The sequence below is a fragment of the Ranitomeya imitator genome, chromosome 4 (genome assembly GCF_032444005.1).
Source record: "Ranitomeya imitator isolate aRanImi1 chromosome 4, aRanImi1.pri, whole genome shotgun sequence".
Lineage (NCBI taxonomy): Eukaryota > Metazoa > Chordata > Amphibia > Anura > Dendrobatidae > Ranitomeya > Ranitomeya imitator.
In genome coordinates, this window is record NC_091285.1 from 181,608 (window position 1) to 196,858 (window position 15,251).

General features: G+C 44.5%; 1 protein-coding gene across 3 annotated transcripts in view; it reads right to left on the minus strand.

Annotated features, from left to right (window-relative positions):
- Positions 1–1,696: 1,696 nt before the first annotated feature.
- Positions 1,697–15,251, minus strand: part of LOC138674913 (ras-related and estrogen-regulated growth inhibitor) — an 83,582-nt gene continuing 70,027 nt past the window's right edge. For all 3 annotated transcript variants that reach the window (XM_069762739.1, XM_069762740.1, XM_069762741.1), the window contains one exon: positions 1,697–2,505. In XM_069762739.1, coding sequence (XP_069618840.1) covers positions 2,098–2,505 — 408 coding nt within the window. In that variant the 3' untranslated portion in view covers positions 1,697–2,097. The remainder of the gene's footprint in view (positions 2,506–15,251) is intronic.

The window sequence follows — 15,251 nt, forward strand, 5'->3', positions numbered from 1 at the left end:
TGTGTCCCGTGTGGTGTAGTATATAGAGGATGTGTCCTGTGTGGTGTAGTATATAGAGGATGTGTCCTGTGTGGTGTAGTATATAGAGGATGTGTCCTGTGTGGTGTAGTATATAGAGGATGTGTCCTGTGTGGTGTAGTATATAGAGGATGTGTCCTGTGTGGTGTAGTATATAGAAGATGTGTCCTGTGTGGTGTAGTATATAGAGGATGTGTCCAGTGTGGTGTAGTATATAGAGGATGTGTCCTGTGTGGTGTAGTATATAGAGGATGTGTCCTGTGTGGTGTAGTATATAGAGGATGTGTCCTGTGTGGTGTAATATATAGAGGATGTGTCCTGTGTGGTGTAGTATATAGAGGATGTGTCCTGTGTGGTGTAGTATATACAGGATGTGTCCTGTGTGGTGTAGTATATAGAGGATGTGTCCTGTGTGGTGTAGTATATAGAGGATGTGTCCTGTGTGGTGTAGTATATAGAGGATGTGTCCTGTGTGGTGTAGTATATAGAGGATGTGTCCTGTGTGGTGTAGTATATAGAGGATGTGTCCTGTGTGGTGTAGTATATAGAGGATGTGTCCTGTGTGGTGTAGTATATAGAGGATGTGTCCTGTGTGGTGTAGTATATAGAGGATGTGTCCTGTGTGGTGTAGTATATAGAGGATGTGTCCTGTGTGGTGTAGTATATAGAGGATGTGTCCTGTGTGGTGTAGTATATAGAGGATGTGTCCCGTGTGGTGTAGTATATAGAGGATGTGTCCTGTGTGGTGTAGTATATAGAGGATGTGTCCTGTGTGGTGTAGTATATAGAGGATGTGTCCAGTGTGGTGTAGTATATAGAGGATGTGTCCTGTGTGGTGTAGTATATAGAGGATGTGTCCTGTGTGGTGTAGTATATAGAGGATGTGTCCCGTGTGGTGTAGTATATAGAGGATGTGTCCTGTGTGGTGTAGTATATAGAGGATGTGTCCTGTGTGGTGTAGTATATAGAGGATGTGTCCTGTGTGGTGTAGTATATAGAGGATGTGTCCAGTGTGGTGTAGTATATAGAGGATGTGTCCTGTGTGGTGTAGTATATAGAGGATGTGTCCTGTGTGGTGTAGTATATAGAGGATGTGTCCCGTGTGGTGTAGTATATAGAGGATGTGTCCCGTGTGGTGTAGTATATAGAGGATGTGTCCTGTGTGGTGTAGTATATAGAGGATGTGTCCCATTTGGTGTAGTATATAGAGGATGTGTCCCATTTGGTGTAGTATATAGAGGATGTGTCCAGTGTGGTGTAGTATATAGAGGATGTGTCCTGTGTGGTGTAGTATATAGAGGATGTGTCCCATTTGGTGTAGTATATAGAGGATGTGTTCGGTGTCGTGTAGCATTTAGAGGATCTCTCCTGCTGCAACCCACGGTTCACATTGTTACAACTGATTAAGGCTATATGCACACGTTCAGGAAAGTGTGTAAAATTTTCCTGAGCGAATCCGGACTACTTTTGCAGGAAATCCGCATGTGTATTTTTTGCATTTTTATTGCGTTATTTTTGCACGTTTTTTTTGCAGACTTTTCGCGGATGCTTAATGTAAGCGTTTTTAAGTGTTTTTTCAGCGGAAAACCTCCGAAAAAAGGAGAAAAAATGCTAAAATCCAGAACGTGTGCACATAGCCTTACATTAAAAACCCTAAAATTAAAGAGACATTATCAAGTGGAATTTCATCTAATGCCTGCATTTATTAGTGATGATACATGGAGATACGGAGGCCGTGCAATATTCAGTATAAAGACTTAGGGTGACAGCAAATATGTAATGACCTAATAGAAAAACATAGGAAGGCCACGATTATCACATTATTAATTAAATGTGACTCAATTATGGCAATCAGGAGAGAAACAAAGATAGCATCATCATCGTGTCCTGCGGTCAATGTGGGGTAGTGGAGTGGACAGAATGGCTGACACGCTAGCTTCTTACAATGGGTTTTATATTGGTGACCATTGCGCACAGCCTTACAAGTATACATATTTACAATGTACGGGCTTTACAGGCGGCAGCACTCATCATTATGCCAGATGCCGACGTGGCTCTCCTGCCATCTCCCCTCTGTTTTCAGCTGCTGATTTTGGTTAACATTTTGTTGAGAGCTTGTTTAACATGAGTTGTAGAGCTTCTTCTTCTTGTCTTTCCTTGAATCATTTTCCTTCGTCTTATCTCACGACACAACTCATAAAATACCTCGGTGATGTTCCCTTCGCCAGTGCAGGCGGAACACTCATAGAAGGCACAAGCCAGCTCTGTGGCAAGCTTCTCACCATCCTCAGTGCGAACCTGACGAGAGTGACCCAGATCCGCTTTGTTTCCCACTAGGATAAATGTCACATTTTTTGGTTTCTTGACTTCATCTAAGAGGTTCTTAAATATCATGACGTCTTCAAAGCTTCCCCTATCAGTTATATCATACACAATTATAAAGCCTTCTCCCCAGCGGATGTGTCCTTCCCTCTGCAAAGGGTCCTCCTGGAAAAAAAAACATGAAGAAAGAGAAATTAATAGAAGCTAATAACTAGAGATGAGCAGTGTTCGAGTCGAACTGTTCACCAATCTCAAATTCAAGCTGTTTTGGGCGGTGTTCGAGTCGTTCGACGTACCCGAACAATTTGCTTAAAATGCGGCTGTAGGTTTAGTGAGTAGGAGTCGGGACTAGTTGTAATATCAGCCCTTTTCAGGGTAGGTTACAGCAGTTCATAGCACTGTTTGCCAGGCAGGTCTGTGCCAGTGCTGTGCAAGTGTTTGTCACAGCATTTGGTGTAATCTAGATCAGCCAATCCTTTTAGGCTAGTAGCATTGTCTGATAGTCATCTGAGTAGCCCGCCTGTGAAACTAACTACACCACCTGTGTATCTCTTTTCACTAATCCAGTTAATAGTTTAGGGCAGTGGTCCCCAACTCCAGGCCTCGAGAGCCGCCAACAGTGCAGGTTTTCAGGATTTCTTTAGTATTCCACAGGGGTTGGAATCAGGGCCAGCGTCAGCACCCGCGTACCCGGGCAAGTGCCGGGGCCCTGGCGAGACAGGGGGGCCCATTCAGGGCTGGCATTAGGGGCAGGCTGCCCACATGCGGCCCCTGAGGCAGGCATCTGCAGTCCGAGGTACATGCTAGAAGAGAGGAGGCAGAGGCAGCACGGAGCTCTGGGACTTTTGCAGCTGCTGGAGAGCCGCCCACAATCCGTCGCCATGGATACGCAGAGCAGAGTGACTTCCGACCGTCCAGTGCCCGGAGAATGTGCCGAGTGTTGCCAAACAGGAAGTGTGCAGCACCTGCCACCTGGAACAAAGGATTGCGGGGGGATGCAGAGCCTGGCTGGGAGGACAAGGTATGGGCTCTTATATACTGGTTGGGCTGTGTTATATACTACGTGGGCTGCTATATGCTACGTTGGCTGCTATATACTACATGGACTGCGCTGCTATATACTACGTGGGCTGGGCTGCTATATGCTACGTGGGCTGCTATATGCTACGTGGGCTGGGCTGCTATATACTGCGTGGGCTGCTATATGCTACGTGGGCTGCTATATGCTACGTGGGCTGCTATATACTACGTTGGCTGCTATATACTACATGGACTGTGCTGCTATATACTACGTGGGCTGGGCTGCTATATGCTACTTGGGCTGCTATATGCTACGTGGGCTGCTATATACTACGTGGGCTGGGCTGCTATATACTGCATGGGCTGCTATTTGCTACGTGGGCTGCTATATGCTACGTGGGCTGCTATATACTACGTTGGCTGCTATATACTACATGGGCTGCTATATACTACGTGGGCTGCTATATACTATGGGGGCTGTGTTATATACTACATGGCTGTGTTTATATGCGATCATGAATCGTGGTATGTGTTAAAGGGGGGGCCCACTGAGACTCTTTCGCCCGGGGCCCTCAAAAACCTGGAGCCGGCCCTGGTTGGAATCATCACCTGTGCAGATGATCACATTACCACCGATGCAATACTAATGAGATCCTGAAAACCTGCACTGTTGGCGGCCCTCGATTCCTGGAGTTGGGGACCACTGGTTTAGGGCCTAGGAGCAGTGTCTGCAGGTCAGCAGAGTAGCCCGCCTGTGAAACAAACTATACCGCCTGTGTATCTCTATTTTCACTGCATCTAATCCAGTTATTAGTTTAGGGCCTAGGAGCAGTGTCTGCACGTCAGCAGAGTAGCCCGCCTGTGAAACAAACTACACCGCCTGTGTATCTCTATTTTCACTGCATCTAATACAGTTAATAGATTTGGGCCTAGGAGCAGTGTCTGCACATCAGCAGAGTAGCCCGACTGTGCAACAAACTACACCGCCTGTGTATCTCTATTTTCACTGCATCTAATCCAGTTATTATAGAACAAAAAAACTGTATATTACAGTATTTGTACCTGCGCTTAGATATATAACCAGTGGAGATCCAGTACTCAACTATAACGCTTAATTGAGATAAGTGCAACGCTTCCATTTGCTACTATTACCAACAAGTTGCGGACTTCTTTAGTGCCATTTTACCTAACTTCCTCCCTGTGGCTTATCATACGACAGGTACTGGATCTCCACTGGTTATATATCTGAAGCACCGATTGGAGTTTCATATATGCACGCATTATCTATGTTAGGTTGTGCACTGTCCGGGATGTCAGTTCACTAGTTCCCCCTCCCCCTTTATTTTTATAATGCTCTATATGAGCGACTTGCTATTCAGGGACTCAATAGTCCTGTATAGCCCACACTTCCTTGCTTGCGCTCCACTTTATTTTTAGTGGTCTATTATTTGTAATTTTATTTGTGATTTTATCTATATATTTATTGTGACATCGTTATTGCTCTCCCACTCTAGTCCCTGCACACCAGCTATCTCAGTCTCGTTATACATGCCCTAGACGGACTTACTACTGCTTTTCCACCCACAAGGTAATTACCCATCGTGTCTGTGTACTATAGTATCCTATTAGGCTAAGCGCAGGTACAAATACTGTAATATACAGTTTTTTTGTTCTATAGCTCCTTCTCTTCTCCTCGGTGTGGTGAGGAGCAATACCCGCAGCTACCTCCATCCATCTCACAAGCGCCGCTAGTACATATACTATTGTATTTATAGCTTAATCCAGTTATTAGTTTAGGGCCTAGGAGCAGTGTCTGTACATCAGCAGAGGAGCCCGACTGTGAAACAAACTATATCGCCTGTGTATCTCTATTTTCACTGCATCTAATCCAGCAGCTGTTGGCTACAGAAATGCTGCCTTTCCGCCTGTTGGACACAGAGGATTTTCGAGACCTTATGTCCGTCACAGTGCCCCAGTACCAGATGCCCAGTCACCACTACTTCTCAAAGAAAGCTGTGCCTGCGCTACACCTGCATGTCACACACAACATCACCACTTCCTTGAGAAACTCTGTGTATGACAAGGTACATTTCACCACAGACACTTGGACGAGTAGACATGGACAGGGGCGTTACATGTCAGTGACTGGGCACTAGGTAACTACGGCGACATCAGGAGAAAGGGCTGCTGTCCAAGTCTTGCCGTTTCCACGAGTTGCTCGTCGATCCTCTGTATCTAGAAGTTCCTCCACTGCTTCTGCCTCCTCAACCTCCTCTCGGTCCTCCACCTGCACCCAAAGCCTGTCTGGTAATACCACCCGCGTTGTAACTGCGCAGGAGGAATCCTGCACACCTCCTCACTATGCTGTCACCAGGGCTCAACGCCATCAGGCAGTGTTTACATTGAAATGTCTGGGAAATGTGAGTCACACAGCAGAGGAGTTGTGGTCAGCTGTGGAGACCGAGTTCCATCAATGGTTGTCTCCACTCAACCTGCATCCAGGGAAGGCTGTGTGCGACAATGCTGCAAACCTGGGTGCGGCCTTTCGCCGGGGCAATGTCACACACGTGCCTTGTATGGCTCACGTTTTGAACCTGGTTGTCCAGCAATATTTATCCCACTATCCCGGACTAGATGGGCTTCTGCAGAGGGCAGGGTCGCTGTGTGCTCACTTTCACCGTTCGCATCCCGCAGCTCGACGACTTGCATCTCTACAGAAGTCGTTGGGCCTGCCAGTTCACCGGCTGAAATGCGATGTGCCCACACGGTGGAATTCAACTCTTCACATGTTGCAGCGACTGTGGCAGCACCGACGAGCCCTGGTGCAATACGTTATGACGTATAGCCTGGGCCAACGAGATCAAGAGGTGGGGCAAATCACGCTGCAGGAGTGGTCTCAAATGAGGGACCTATGCAACCTTCTGTACAGTTTTGAAATAGCAACGAAGATGTTTAGTGCTGACGATGCCATTATCAGCATGACCATTCCGGTAATTTACATGGTGGAGCACACCTTACAGTGTTCGGAGTCAGGTGGTGGAACAAGAGGAGGAGGAGGAGGAGGAAGAACAGGAGGAGTCGTATGCGGAAGGGATCATATCTCCAAGGTCAAGAAGGTTGGCAGCACCAAGGCGGCTGGCATTGGAGGCTGGGGGAGAGGGGTTACCGAGGACACATGGTAGCAGCCAAACTGTTTAGGAACTCTCTACCACAACATATCAGACTCTCACCTACCATCGAAACCTTCAAAAAGAACCTGAAGACCCACCTCTTCCGGCAAGCCTACAACCTGCAGTAACCACCGATCGACCAAACCACCGCACGACCAGCTCTATCCTCACCTACTGTATCCTCACCCATCCCTTGTAGATTGTGAGCCCTCGTGGGCAGGGTCCTCTCTCCTCCTGTACCAGTTGTGACTTGTATTGTTTTCAAGATTATTGTACCTGTTTTTATTATGGATACCCCTCCTCACATGTAAAGCACCATGGAATAAATGCTATAATAATAAATAATAATAATAATAATAATCCCCCCCCTACCTTAGTTAGGGAAAAATAATAAAATAAAAAAAATGTATTTATTTCCATTTTCCCATTAGGGTTAGGGCTAGGGTTAGGGCTAGGGTTAGAACTAGGGTTAGGGCTAGGGTTGGGGTTAGGGCTGGGGCTAGGGTTAGGGCTACAGTTATGGTTGGGGCTAAAGTTAGGGTTAGGGCTGGGGCTAAAGTTAGGGTTAGGGTTGGGGGTGTGTTGAAGTTAGGGGTGTGGTTAGGGTTGGGATTAGGGTTAGGGGTGTGTTGGAGTTAGGGGTGTGGTTGGGGTTAGGGGTGTGGTTGGGATTAGGGTAAGGTGTGTGTTTGGGTTAGGGTTTCAGTTACAATTGGGGGTTTCCACTGTTTAGGCACATCAGGGCTCTCCAAACGCGACATGGCGTCCAATCTCAATTCCAGCCAATTCTGCGTTGAAAAAGTAAAACAGTGCTCCTTCCCTTCCGAGCTCTCCCGTGCGCCTAAACAGGGTTTACCCCAACATATGGGGTATCAGCATACTCAGGACAAATGGGACAACAACTTTCGTGGTCCAATTTCTCTTGTTACCCTTGGGAAAATAAAAATTTGGGGGCGAAAAGTTCATTTTTGTGAAAAAATATTATTTTTTATTTTTACCACTCTACGTTATAAACTTCTGTGTAGCACTTGGTGGGTCAAAGTGCTCACCACACATCTATATAAGTTCCAAAATGGTGTCACTTGTGGGGGGTTTCAATGTTTAGGCACATCAGTGGCTCTCAAAACGCAACATGGTGTCCCATCTCAATTCCAGTCAATTTTGCACTGAAAAGTCAAATGGCACTCCTTCCCTTCCATGCTCTGCCATGCACCCAAACAGTGGTTTACCCCCACATATGGGGTATCAGCATACACAGAACAAATTGCACAACAACTTTTGGGGTACAATTTCTTGAACGTGTTTCAATAAAAATTGCAAAAAGTCCTTGTTATCAAGTTAGGGAAGAGAAGGCTGTAGATCCTTGCCACACATTACCCCACCAAAGGAAACTTCATAGGATCCATCAAATAAAACCCCGAATTGCTCCTGTCACGTTTCATTTGTCAAATTATCAGGGGAGATAGAGACTGGATACTTGGGACTTAAACAGATTAATGTGATGGGTACATGCCCATCTTATATGTAAAGAGAAGAGGTCTAGTTTCAATTCAGGAACACCACTGGTGAGATTGTTCCTTTTTTATTTTTTGTCTACCATACAGTCACATACCTGGACATAGGTACACCTGCTCTAGCACTTGTGATTCAGATTGCAGTCAGTGTGTGCAAAGACTTTGTTCCTTGGTTTTCACAAGGGTATTGGGTTAAACACTAACTCGTATGTGATTTGATATTACTTTATGCAATAATACCCTTACCTCGGTGTTGAAAATTCTAACCGTCTGTCTATCACTACATATTAGTGATGGTCTCTATGTGACCTTACATGTTTTTTGTGTTTGTTTTTTGTGATTTACTGTTTGTCTCATTAGATTGAGGCCTTCTTATATTTTAATATACAAATTGAAAGTCAAATTTTATACAATACTCCTACCATGCTTATTCTACAACTATTTTTATGTCATTTTGTACGAGATGAGCTGTTTGTTTTTTAGGCATCATATATTTGGTCAGACACACATGTAAGCTTTGCATTTATATTCAATTTCAGTAACTCGATGTCCCTGCGGTCTGACTGTCCCATGTGACAGTATCAACAAGTGGAGTTGTTTTCTCTTTCGTTATTCCAGATTACTTACACTCTTGCACAAGGAAAACAGGGCAAAAGAAAGAAACAATCCCACTGTGTCGTACCATGTAGAGTCATGCTTGTCCCCAACAGACAAGACCGGGACAAGGCATTTTGGTACCCTAGGATGTCCCCTCATCCTCGATGAATCGTCAGCAACCAATAAAAGAAATGGGTCAGAGACTAAGGTAATAGGTCCCCGGCACTGTCCGGTATGGTTATCACACAGTCCTGACTCTGAAGTTTCTGAATTCTGCGGTCACATAACGGAGGTGGTCTATATTGGTCCTTCTGGAATACGCAGCCTTCCAGTATGGTCTTGAATGAGTCTTCAGCTGGGTATAACATTGGCTCAACCGGCTAGTGTCCCTCCCGGAGTTTATGGGTTATTGGGGATTTCTATTTCTGTGCCGTTCCAGCTGTTACTTGAATCTTCAGCTAGGTATAACATTGGCTCATCCAAGCTGGGGCATTGTGTAGTCCACATCGGCTGGTATTCCTCCTGGAGTTTATGAGTAGTGGGGATTTCTATCTCTGCGCCCTTCCAGCTGTTTCTGGCCTTCTGTGGTCACATAACGGAGGTTGCCTATCTTGGTCCATCTGAAATATGCAGCCTTCCAGTATGATCTTGTATGAGGCTTCAGCTGGGTATAACACTGGCTCATCCAAGCTGGAACATTGTGCAGGTGCCATCGGCTGGTGTTCCTCCTGGAGTTTATGGGTAGTGGGGATTTCTATCTCTGCACCCTTCCAGCTGTTTCTGGCCTTCTTCCACCTTCCTCTATCTTGTGGTTGGCATTTGATGGGACGCGTAATTAATCTCACGCCATTCTGTTGCCTATAATGTTAGTGTGGGAAGAACCGATGTTGCGCTTTATTTCCTGTGAGATTTTATGTTTTCTTGGCGAGTTGGTAGTAGATAACCCTACTATACCAGGTACTTGTAAAAATTCTCTGTATTTTACAACCTCTCCAGATTCAGTTCTGTCGTCACTCCAAATTCTGCCACCAGTAATTGTGTCCACAGATGTGATGATGGCGCCATATGTGTCAGCGGATTGCACCAGGTGATGAATAGATTCACATGTTCTCTTCAGGCGAGGTATTTCTGGTTTCCATACCTTACAACCCACGGCCGCACTTTCCTCCATTACACGGAGACAGAACAAAATGTGCACTTTCCTGTAAAAAGCCATTGATTGTTCCCAAGGACACATGATGCTGACATTTCAATAGAAACCTGTGATTTCTGCGTGGGAGCAAAAGGGACGGCGATGCTGACAGGATGCGGCAGATTCATTCCTGCTACTAGTGACACATGAGAAACACTCCCACCATTTACTTATCACCATATATCATCGGATTGATGGGTTGCACGGGTTGTTACAGATTCAGTTATACCAAATGTCCGGATAATTCGCTGATTTGTGATTTTTATTTTTGAAAGTGCTCTAAAAATAACATTATTATTATTGGTTTTCATTCTACCATTCTACTTTTGTAATAATTTTATAGGAAGAAAAAAATCTTACAGCTATTTTCACTGTAGAATACAGGTACCGTATTTTCTGGTGTATAAGACGATTGGGCGTATAAGACGACCCCCAACTTTTCCATATAAAATATGGAGTTTGGGATATACTCGCCATATAAGATGGGGGTCATCTTATACGCCCAGTCATCTTATACGGCGTGTGCAGTGCGGATGGTTCCCAGGGTCTGGAGGAGAAAAGACTCTCCTTCAGGCCCTGGGATCCATATTCATGTAAAAAAAAGAATACAAATAAAAAATATGGGATATACTTACCCTCCGACGACCGGTCACGCGACCGCGACGTCATCGAAGTTCCTTCGCTCAATGCATCCTTAGGAAAGGAGGCTGCCGCTTGCACCGCTGAGAGCCGTGGGCCATCGGAGGGTAAGTATATCCCATATTTTTTTTTTATTATTCTTTTTTTTTACATGAATATGGATCCAAGGGCCTGAAGGAGAGTATCTGTAAGGACCTGGATTGTATATCTGTTTCTGTTTGCTGTTTGCCCTCAGTTCAGTTACTTTTGCCCTTACCTAAGATGGAGCCATTGGCCTCACGGGGGCCATCTTGTTTCCTGTCAGATTTTCCTTGTTCCTGTCTGTGGTGTATTTAAGGGAGCTCTGTATATATACTCATTGCTTGAGTATCTTGTATCCTGACTTGTGATCAAGCTGGAAGAACTGCTATCTTGCTGGTTTCTTCATAGTAACATAGTTAGTAAGGCCGAAAAAAGACATTTGTCCATCCAGTTCAGCCTATATTCCATCATAATAAATACCCAGATCTACGTCCTTCTACAGAACCTAATAATTGTATGATACAATATTGTTCTGCTCCAGGAAGACATCCAGGCCTCTCTTGAACCCCTCGACTGAGTTCGCCATCACCACCTCCTCAGGCAAGCAATTCCAGATTCTCACTGCCCTAACAGTAAAGAATCCTCTTCTATGTTGGTGGAAAAACCTTCTCTCCTCCAGACGCAAAGAATGCCCCCTTGTGCCCGTCACCTTCCTTGGTATAAACAGATCCTCAGCGAGATATTTGTATTGTCCCCTTATATACTTATACATGGTTATTAGATCGCCCCTCAGTCGTCTTTTTTCTAGACTAAATAATCCTAATTTCGCTAATCTATCTGGGTATTGTAGTTCTCCCATCCCCTTTATTAATTTTGTTGCCCTCCTTTGTACTCTCTCTAGTTCCATTATATCCTTCCTGAGCACCGGTGCCCAAAACTGGACACAGTAATCCATGTGCGGTCTAACTAGGGATTTGTACAGAGGCAGTATAATGCTCTCATCATGTGTATCCAGACCTCTTTTAATGCACCCCATGATCCTGTTTGCCTTGGCAGCTGCTGCCTGGCACTGGCTGCTCCAGGTAAGTTTATCATTAACTAGGATCCCCAAGTCCTTCTCCCTGTCAGATTTACCCAGTGGTTTCCCGTTCAGTGTGTAATGGTGATATTGATTCCCTCTTCCCATGTGTATAACCTTACATTTATCATTGTTAAACCTCATCTGCCACCTTTCAGCCCAAGTTTCCAACTTATCCAGATCCATCTGTAGCAGAATACTATCTTCTCTTGTATTAACTGCTTTACATAGTTTTGTATCATCTGCAAATATCGATATTTTACTGTGTAAACCTTCTACCAGATCATTAATGAATATGTTGAAGAGAACAGGTCCCAATACTGACCCCTGCGGTACCCCACTGGTCACAGCGACCCAGTTAGAGACTATACCATTTATAACCACCCTCTGCTTTCTATCACTAAGCCAGTTACTAACCCATTTACACACATTTTCCCCCAGACCAAGCATTCTCATTTTGTGTACCAACCTCTTGTGCGGCACGGTATCAAACGCTTTGGAAAAATCGAGATATACCACGTCCAATGACTCACCGTGGTCCAGTCTATAGCTTACCTCTTCATAAAAACTGATTAGATTGGTTTGACAGGAGCGATTTCTCATAAACCCATGCTGATATGGAGTTAAACAGTTATTCTCATTGAGATAATCCAGAATAACATCCCTCAGAAACCCTTCAAATATTTTACCAACAATAGAGGTTAGACTTACTGGCCTATAATTTCCAGGTTCACTTTTAGAGCCCTTTTTGAATATTGGCACCACATTTGCTATGCGCCAGTCCTGCGGAACAGACCCTGTCGCTATAGAGTCACTAAAAATAAGAAATAATGGTTTATCTATTACATTACTTAGTTCTCTTAGTACTCGTGGGTGTATGCCATCCGGACCCGGAGATTTATCTATTTTAATCTTATTTAGCCGGTTTCGCACCTCTTCTTGGGTTAGATTGGTGACCCTTAATATAGGGTTTTCATTGTTTCTTGGGATTTCACCTAGCATTTCATTTTCCACCGTGAATACCGTGGAGAAGAAGGTGTTTAATATGTTAGCTTTTTCCTCGTCATCTACAACCATTCTTTCCTCACTATTTTTTAAGGGGCCTACATTTTCAGTTTTTATTCTTTTACTATTGATATAGTTGAAGAACAGTTTGGGATTAGTTTTACTCTCCTTAGCAATGTGCTTCTCTGTTTCCTTTTTGGCAGCTTTAATTAGTTTTTTAGATAAAGTATTTTTCTCCCTATAGTTTTTTAGAGCTTCAATGGTGCCATCCTGCTTTAGTAGTGCAAATGCTTTCTTTTTACTGTTAATTGCCTGTCTTACTTCTTTGTTTAGCCACATTGGGTTTTTCCTATTTCTAGTCCTTTTATTCCCACAAGGTATAAACCGCTTACACTGCCTATTTAGGATGTTCTTAAACATTTCCCATTTATTATCTGTATTCTCATTTCTGAGGATATTGTCCCAGTCTACCAGATTAAGGGCATCTCTAAGCTGTTCAAACTTTGCCTTCCTAAAGTTCAGTGTTTTTGTGACTCCCTGACAAGTCCCCCTAGTGAAAGACAGGTGAAACTGTACAATATTGTGGTCGCTATTTCCTAGATGCCCGGCCACCTGCAGATTTGTTATTCTGTCAGGTCTATTAGATAGTATTAGGTCTAAAAGTGCTGCTCCTCTGGTTGGATTCTGCACCAATTGTGAAAGATAATTTTTCTTGGTTATTAGCAGAAACCTGTTGCCTTTATGGGTTTCACAGGTTTCTGTTTCCCAGTTAATATCCGGGTAGTTAAAGTCCCCCATAACCAGGACCTCATTATGGGTTGCAGCTTCATCTATCTGCTTTAGAAGTAGACTTTCCATGCTTTCTGTTATATTTGGGGGTTTGTAACAGACCCCAATGAGAATTTTGTTACCATTTTTCCCTCCATGAATTTCAACCCATATGGACTCGACATCCTCATTCCCTTCGCTAATATCCTCCCTTAAAGTGGACTTTAGACAAGACTTTACATAGAGACAAACCCCTCCTCCTCTCCGATTTTTACGATCCTTTCTAAACAGACTGTAACCCTGTAAGTTAACTGCCCAGTCATAGCTTTCATCTAACCATGTCTCGGTTATTCCCACTATGTCAAAGTTACCTGTAGATATTTCTGCTTCTAGTTCTTCCATCTTGTTTGTCAGGCTTCTGGCGTTTGCGAGCATGCAGTTTAGAGGATTTTATTTTGTTCCAATCTCCTCACTGTGGATTGTTTTAGAAATGTTCTTACCTCCCTTCTGAGTATGTTTTCCTGGGTCGTCTTTGTTCGAGTCTAATGTTTTTCTTCCCGTCCCCTCTTCTTCTAGTTTAACGCCCTCCTGATGAGTGTAGCGAGTCTTCTGGCGAATTTGTGTTTCCCAGGTTTGTTGAGGTGTAGTCCGTCTCTGGCGAGGAGTCCATCATACCAGTAATTCACACCGTGGTCCAGGAATCCAAATCCTTGTTGTCTGCACCATCGTCTTAGCCAGTTGTTTGCATCAAGGATCCTGTTCCATCTCCTGGTGCCATGCCCGTCTACTGGAAGGATAGAAGAAAAAACTACCTGTGCATCCAGTTCCTTTACTTTCTTCCCCAACTCTTCAAAGTCCTTGCAGATTGTCGGTAGGTCCTTCCTTGCCGTGTCATTGGTGCCAACATGTATCAGAAGAAATGGGTGGACGTCCTTGGAGCTGAAGAGCTTTGGTATCCTATCGGTCACATCCTTGATCATCGCACCTGGAAGGCAGCATACTTCTCTTGCAGTTATGTCCGGTCTGCAGATGGCTGCTTCGGTGCCTCTCAGTAGTGAGTCTCCCACCACCACCACTCTTCGTTGCTTCTTGGCTGTACTTTTTGCTGTCACTTGTTGCTGTGTGCCCTTTTCTTTTTTGCTTGCTGGTATTGCTTCATTCTTAGGTGTGCCATCTTCATCCTCTACAAAGATTTGATATCGGTTCTTCAGTTGTGTGGTTGGTGATTTCTCCATGGTCTTCTTGCTTCTTTTGGTCACATGCTTCCACTCATCTGCTTTTGGAGGTTCTCTGACACTTTTTGCACCTTCTGTGACCAGTAGAGATGCTTCTGTTCTGTCTAGAAAGTCTTCATTCTCTTTGATGAGTTTCAAAGTTGCTATTCTTTCTTCCACCACTCTTCGTTACTTTGGGATACCCCGTCTGTCTCCGGTTCTACATCTCTTCATTGCAAAGACTTGTTTCCCTGGATCTGCTCTGCACTCATCTCTGCCATTGGACTGCTCCCTGCTAGGAGGCCTGGTCTGGTCTCCAGGTCTCTGGACCTGACATACTTGAACTTCCACAGTCTGTACACGTGCTTACTGCCTATCCAGCTCTGTCTGCTACTAACCTGCTGTGTCATAGCTGTTTACCTGCATATTATTATAAATATTCTTGAACTCTTAACCTATTGTCTCTCCTACAGATCCTGGGAACCATACTGGACCGCTCCCTGCACACGCCGTACCCGGCGTATAACATGACCCTCGACTTTTGAGATGATTTTCTGGGGTTAAAAAGTCATCTTATATGCCGGAAAATACGGTATATATACACTGGCGTACAGAGATGTAGCTCCATGTACCATTTGATCCAATACAAGTACAGGATATTCTCCTAGGAATCTCAGAGCAGGATGCTCCTGC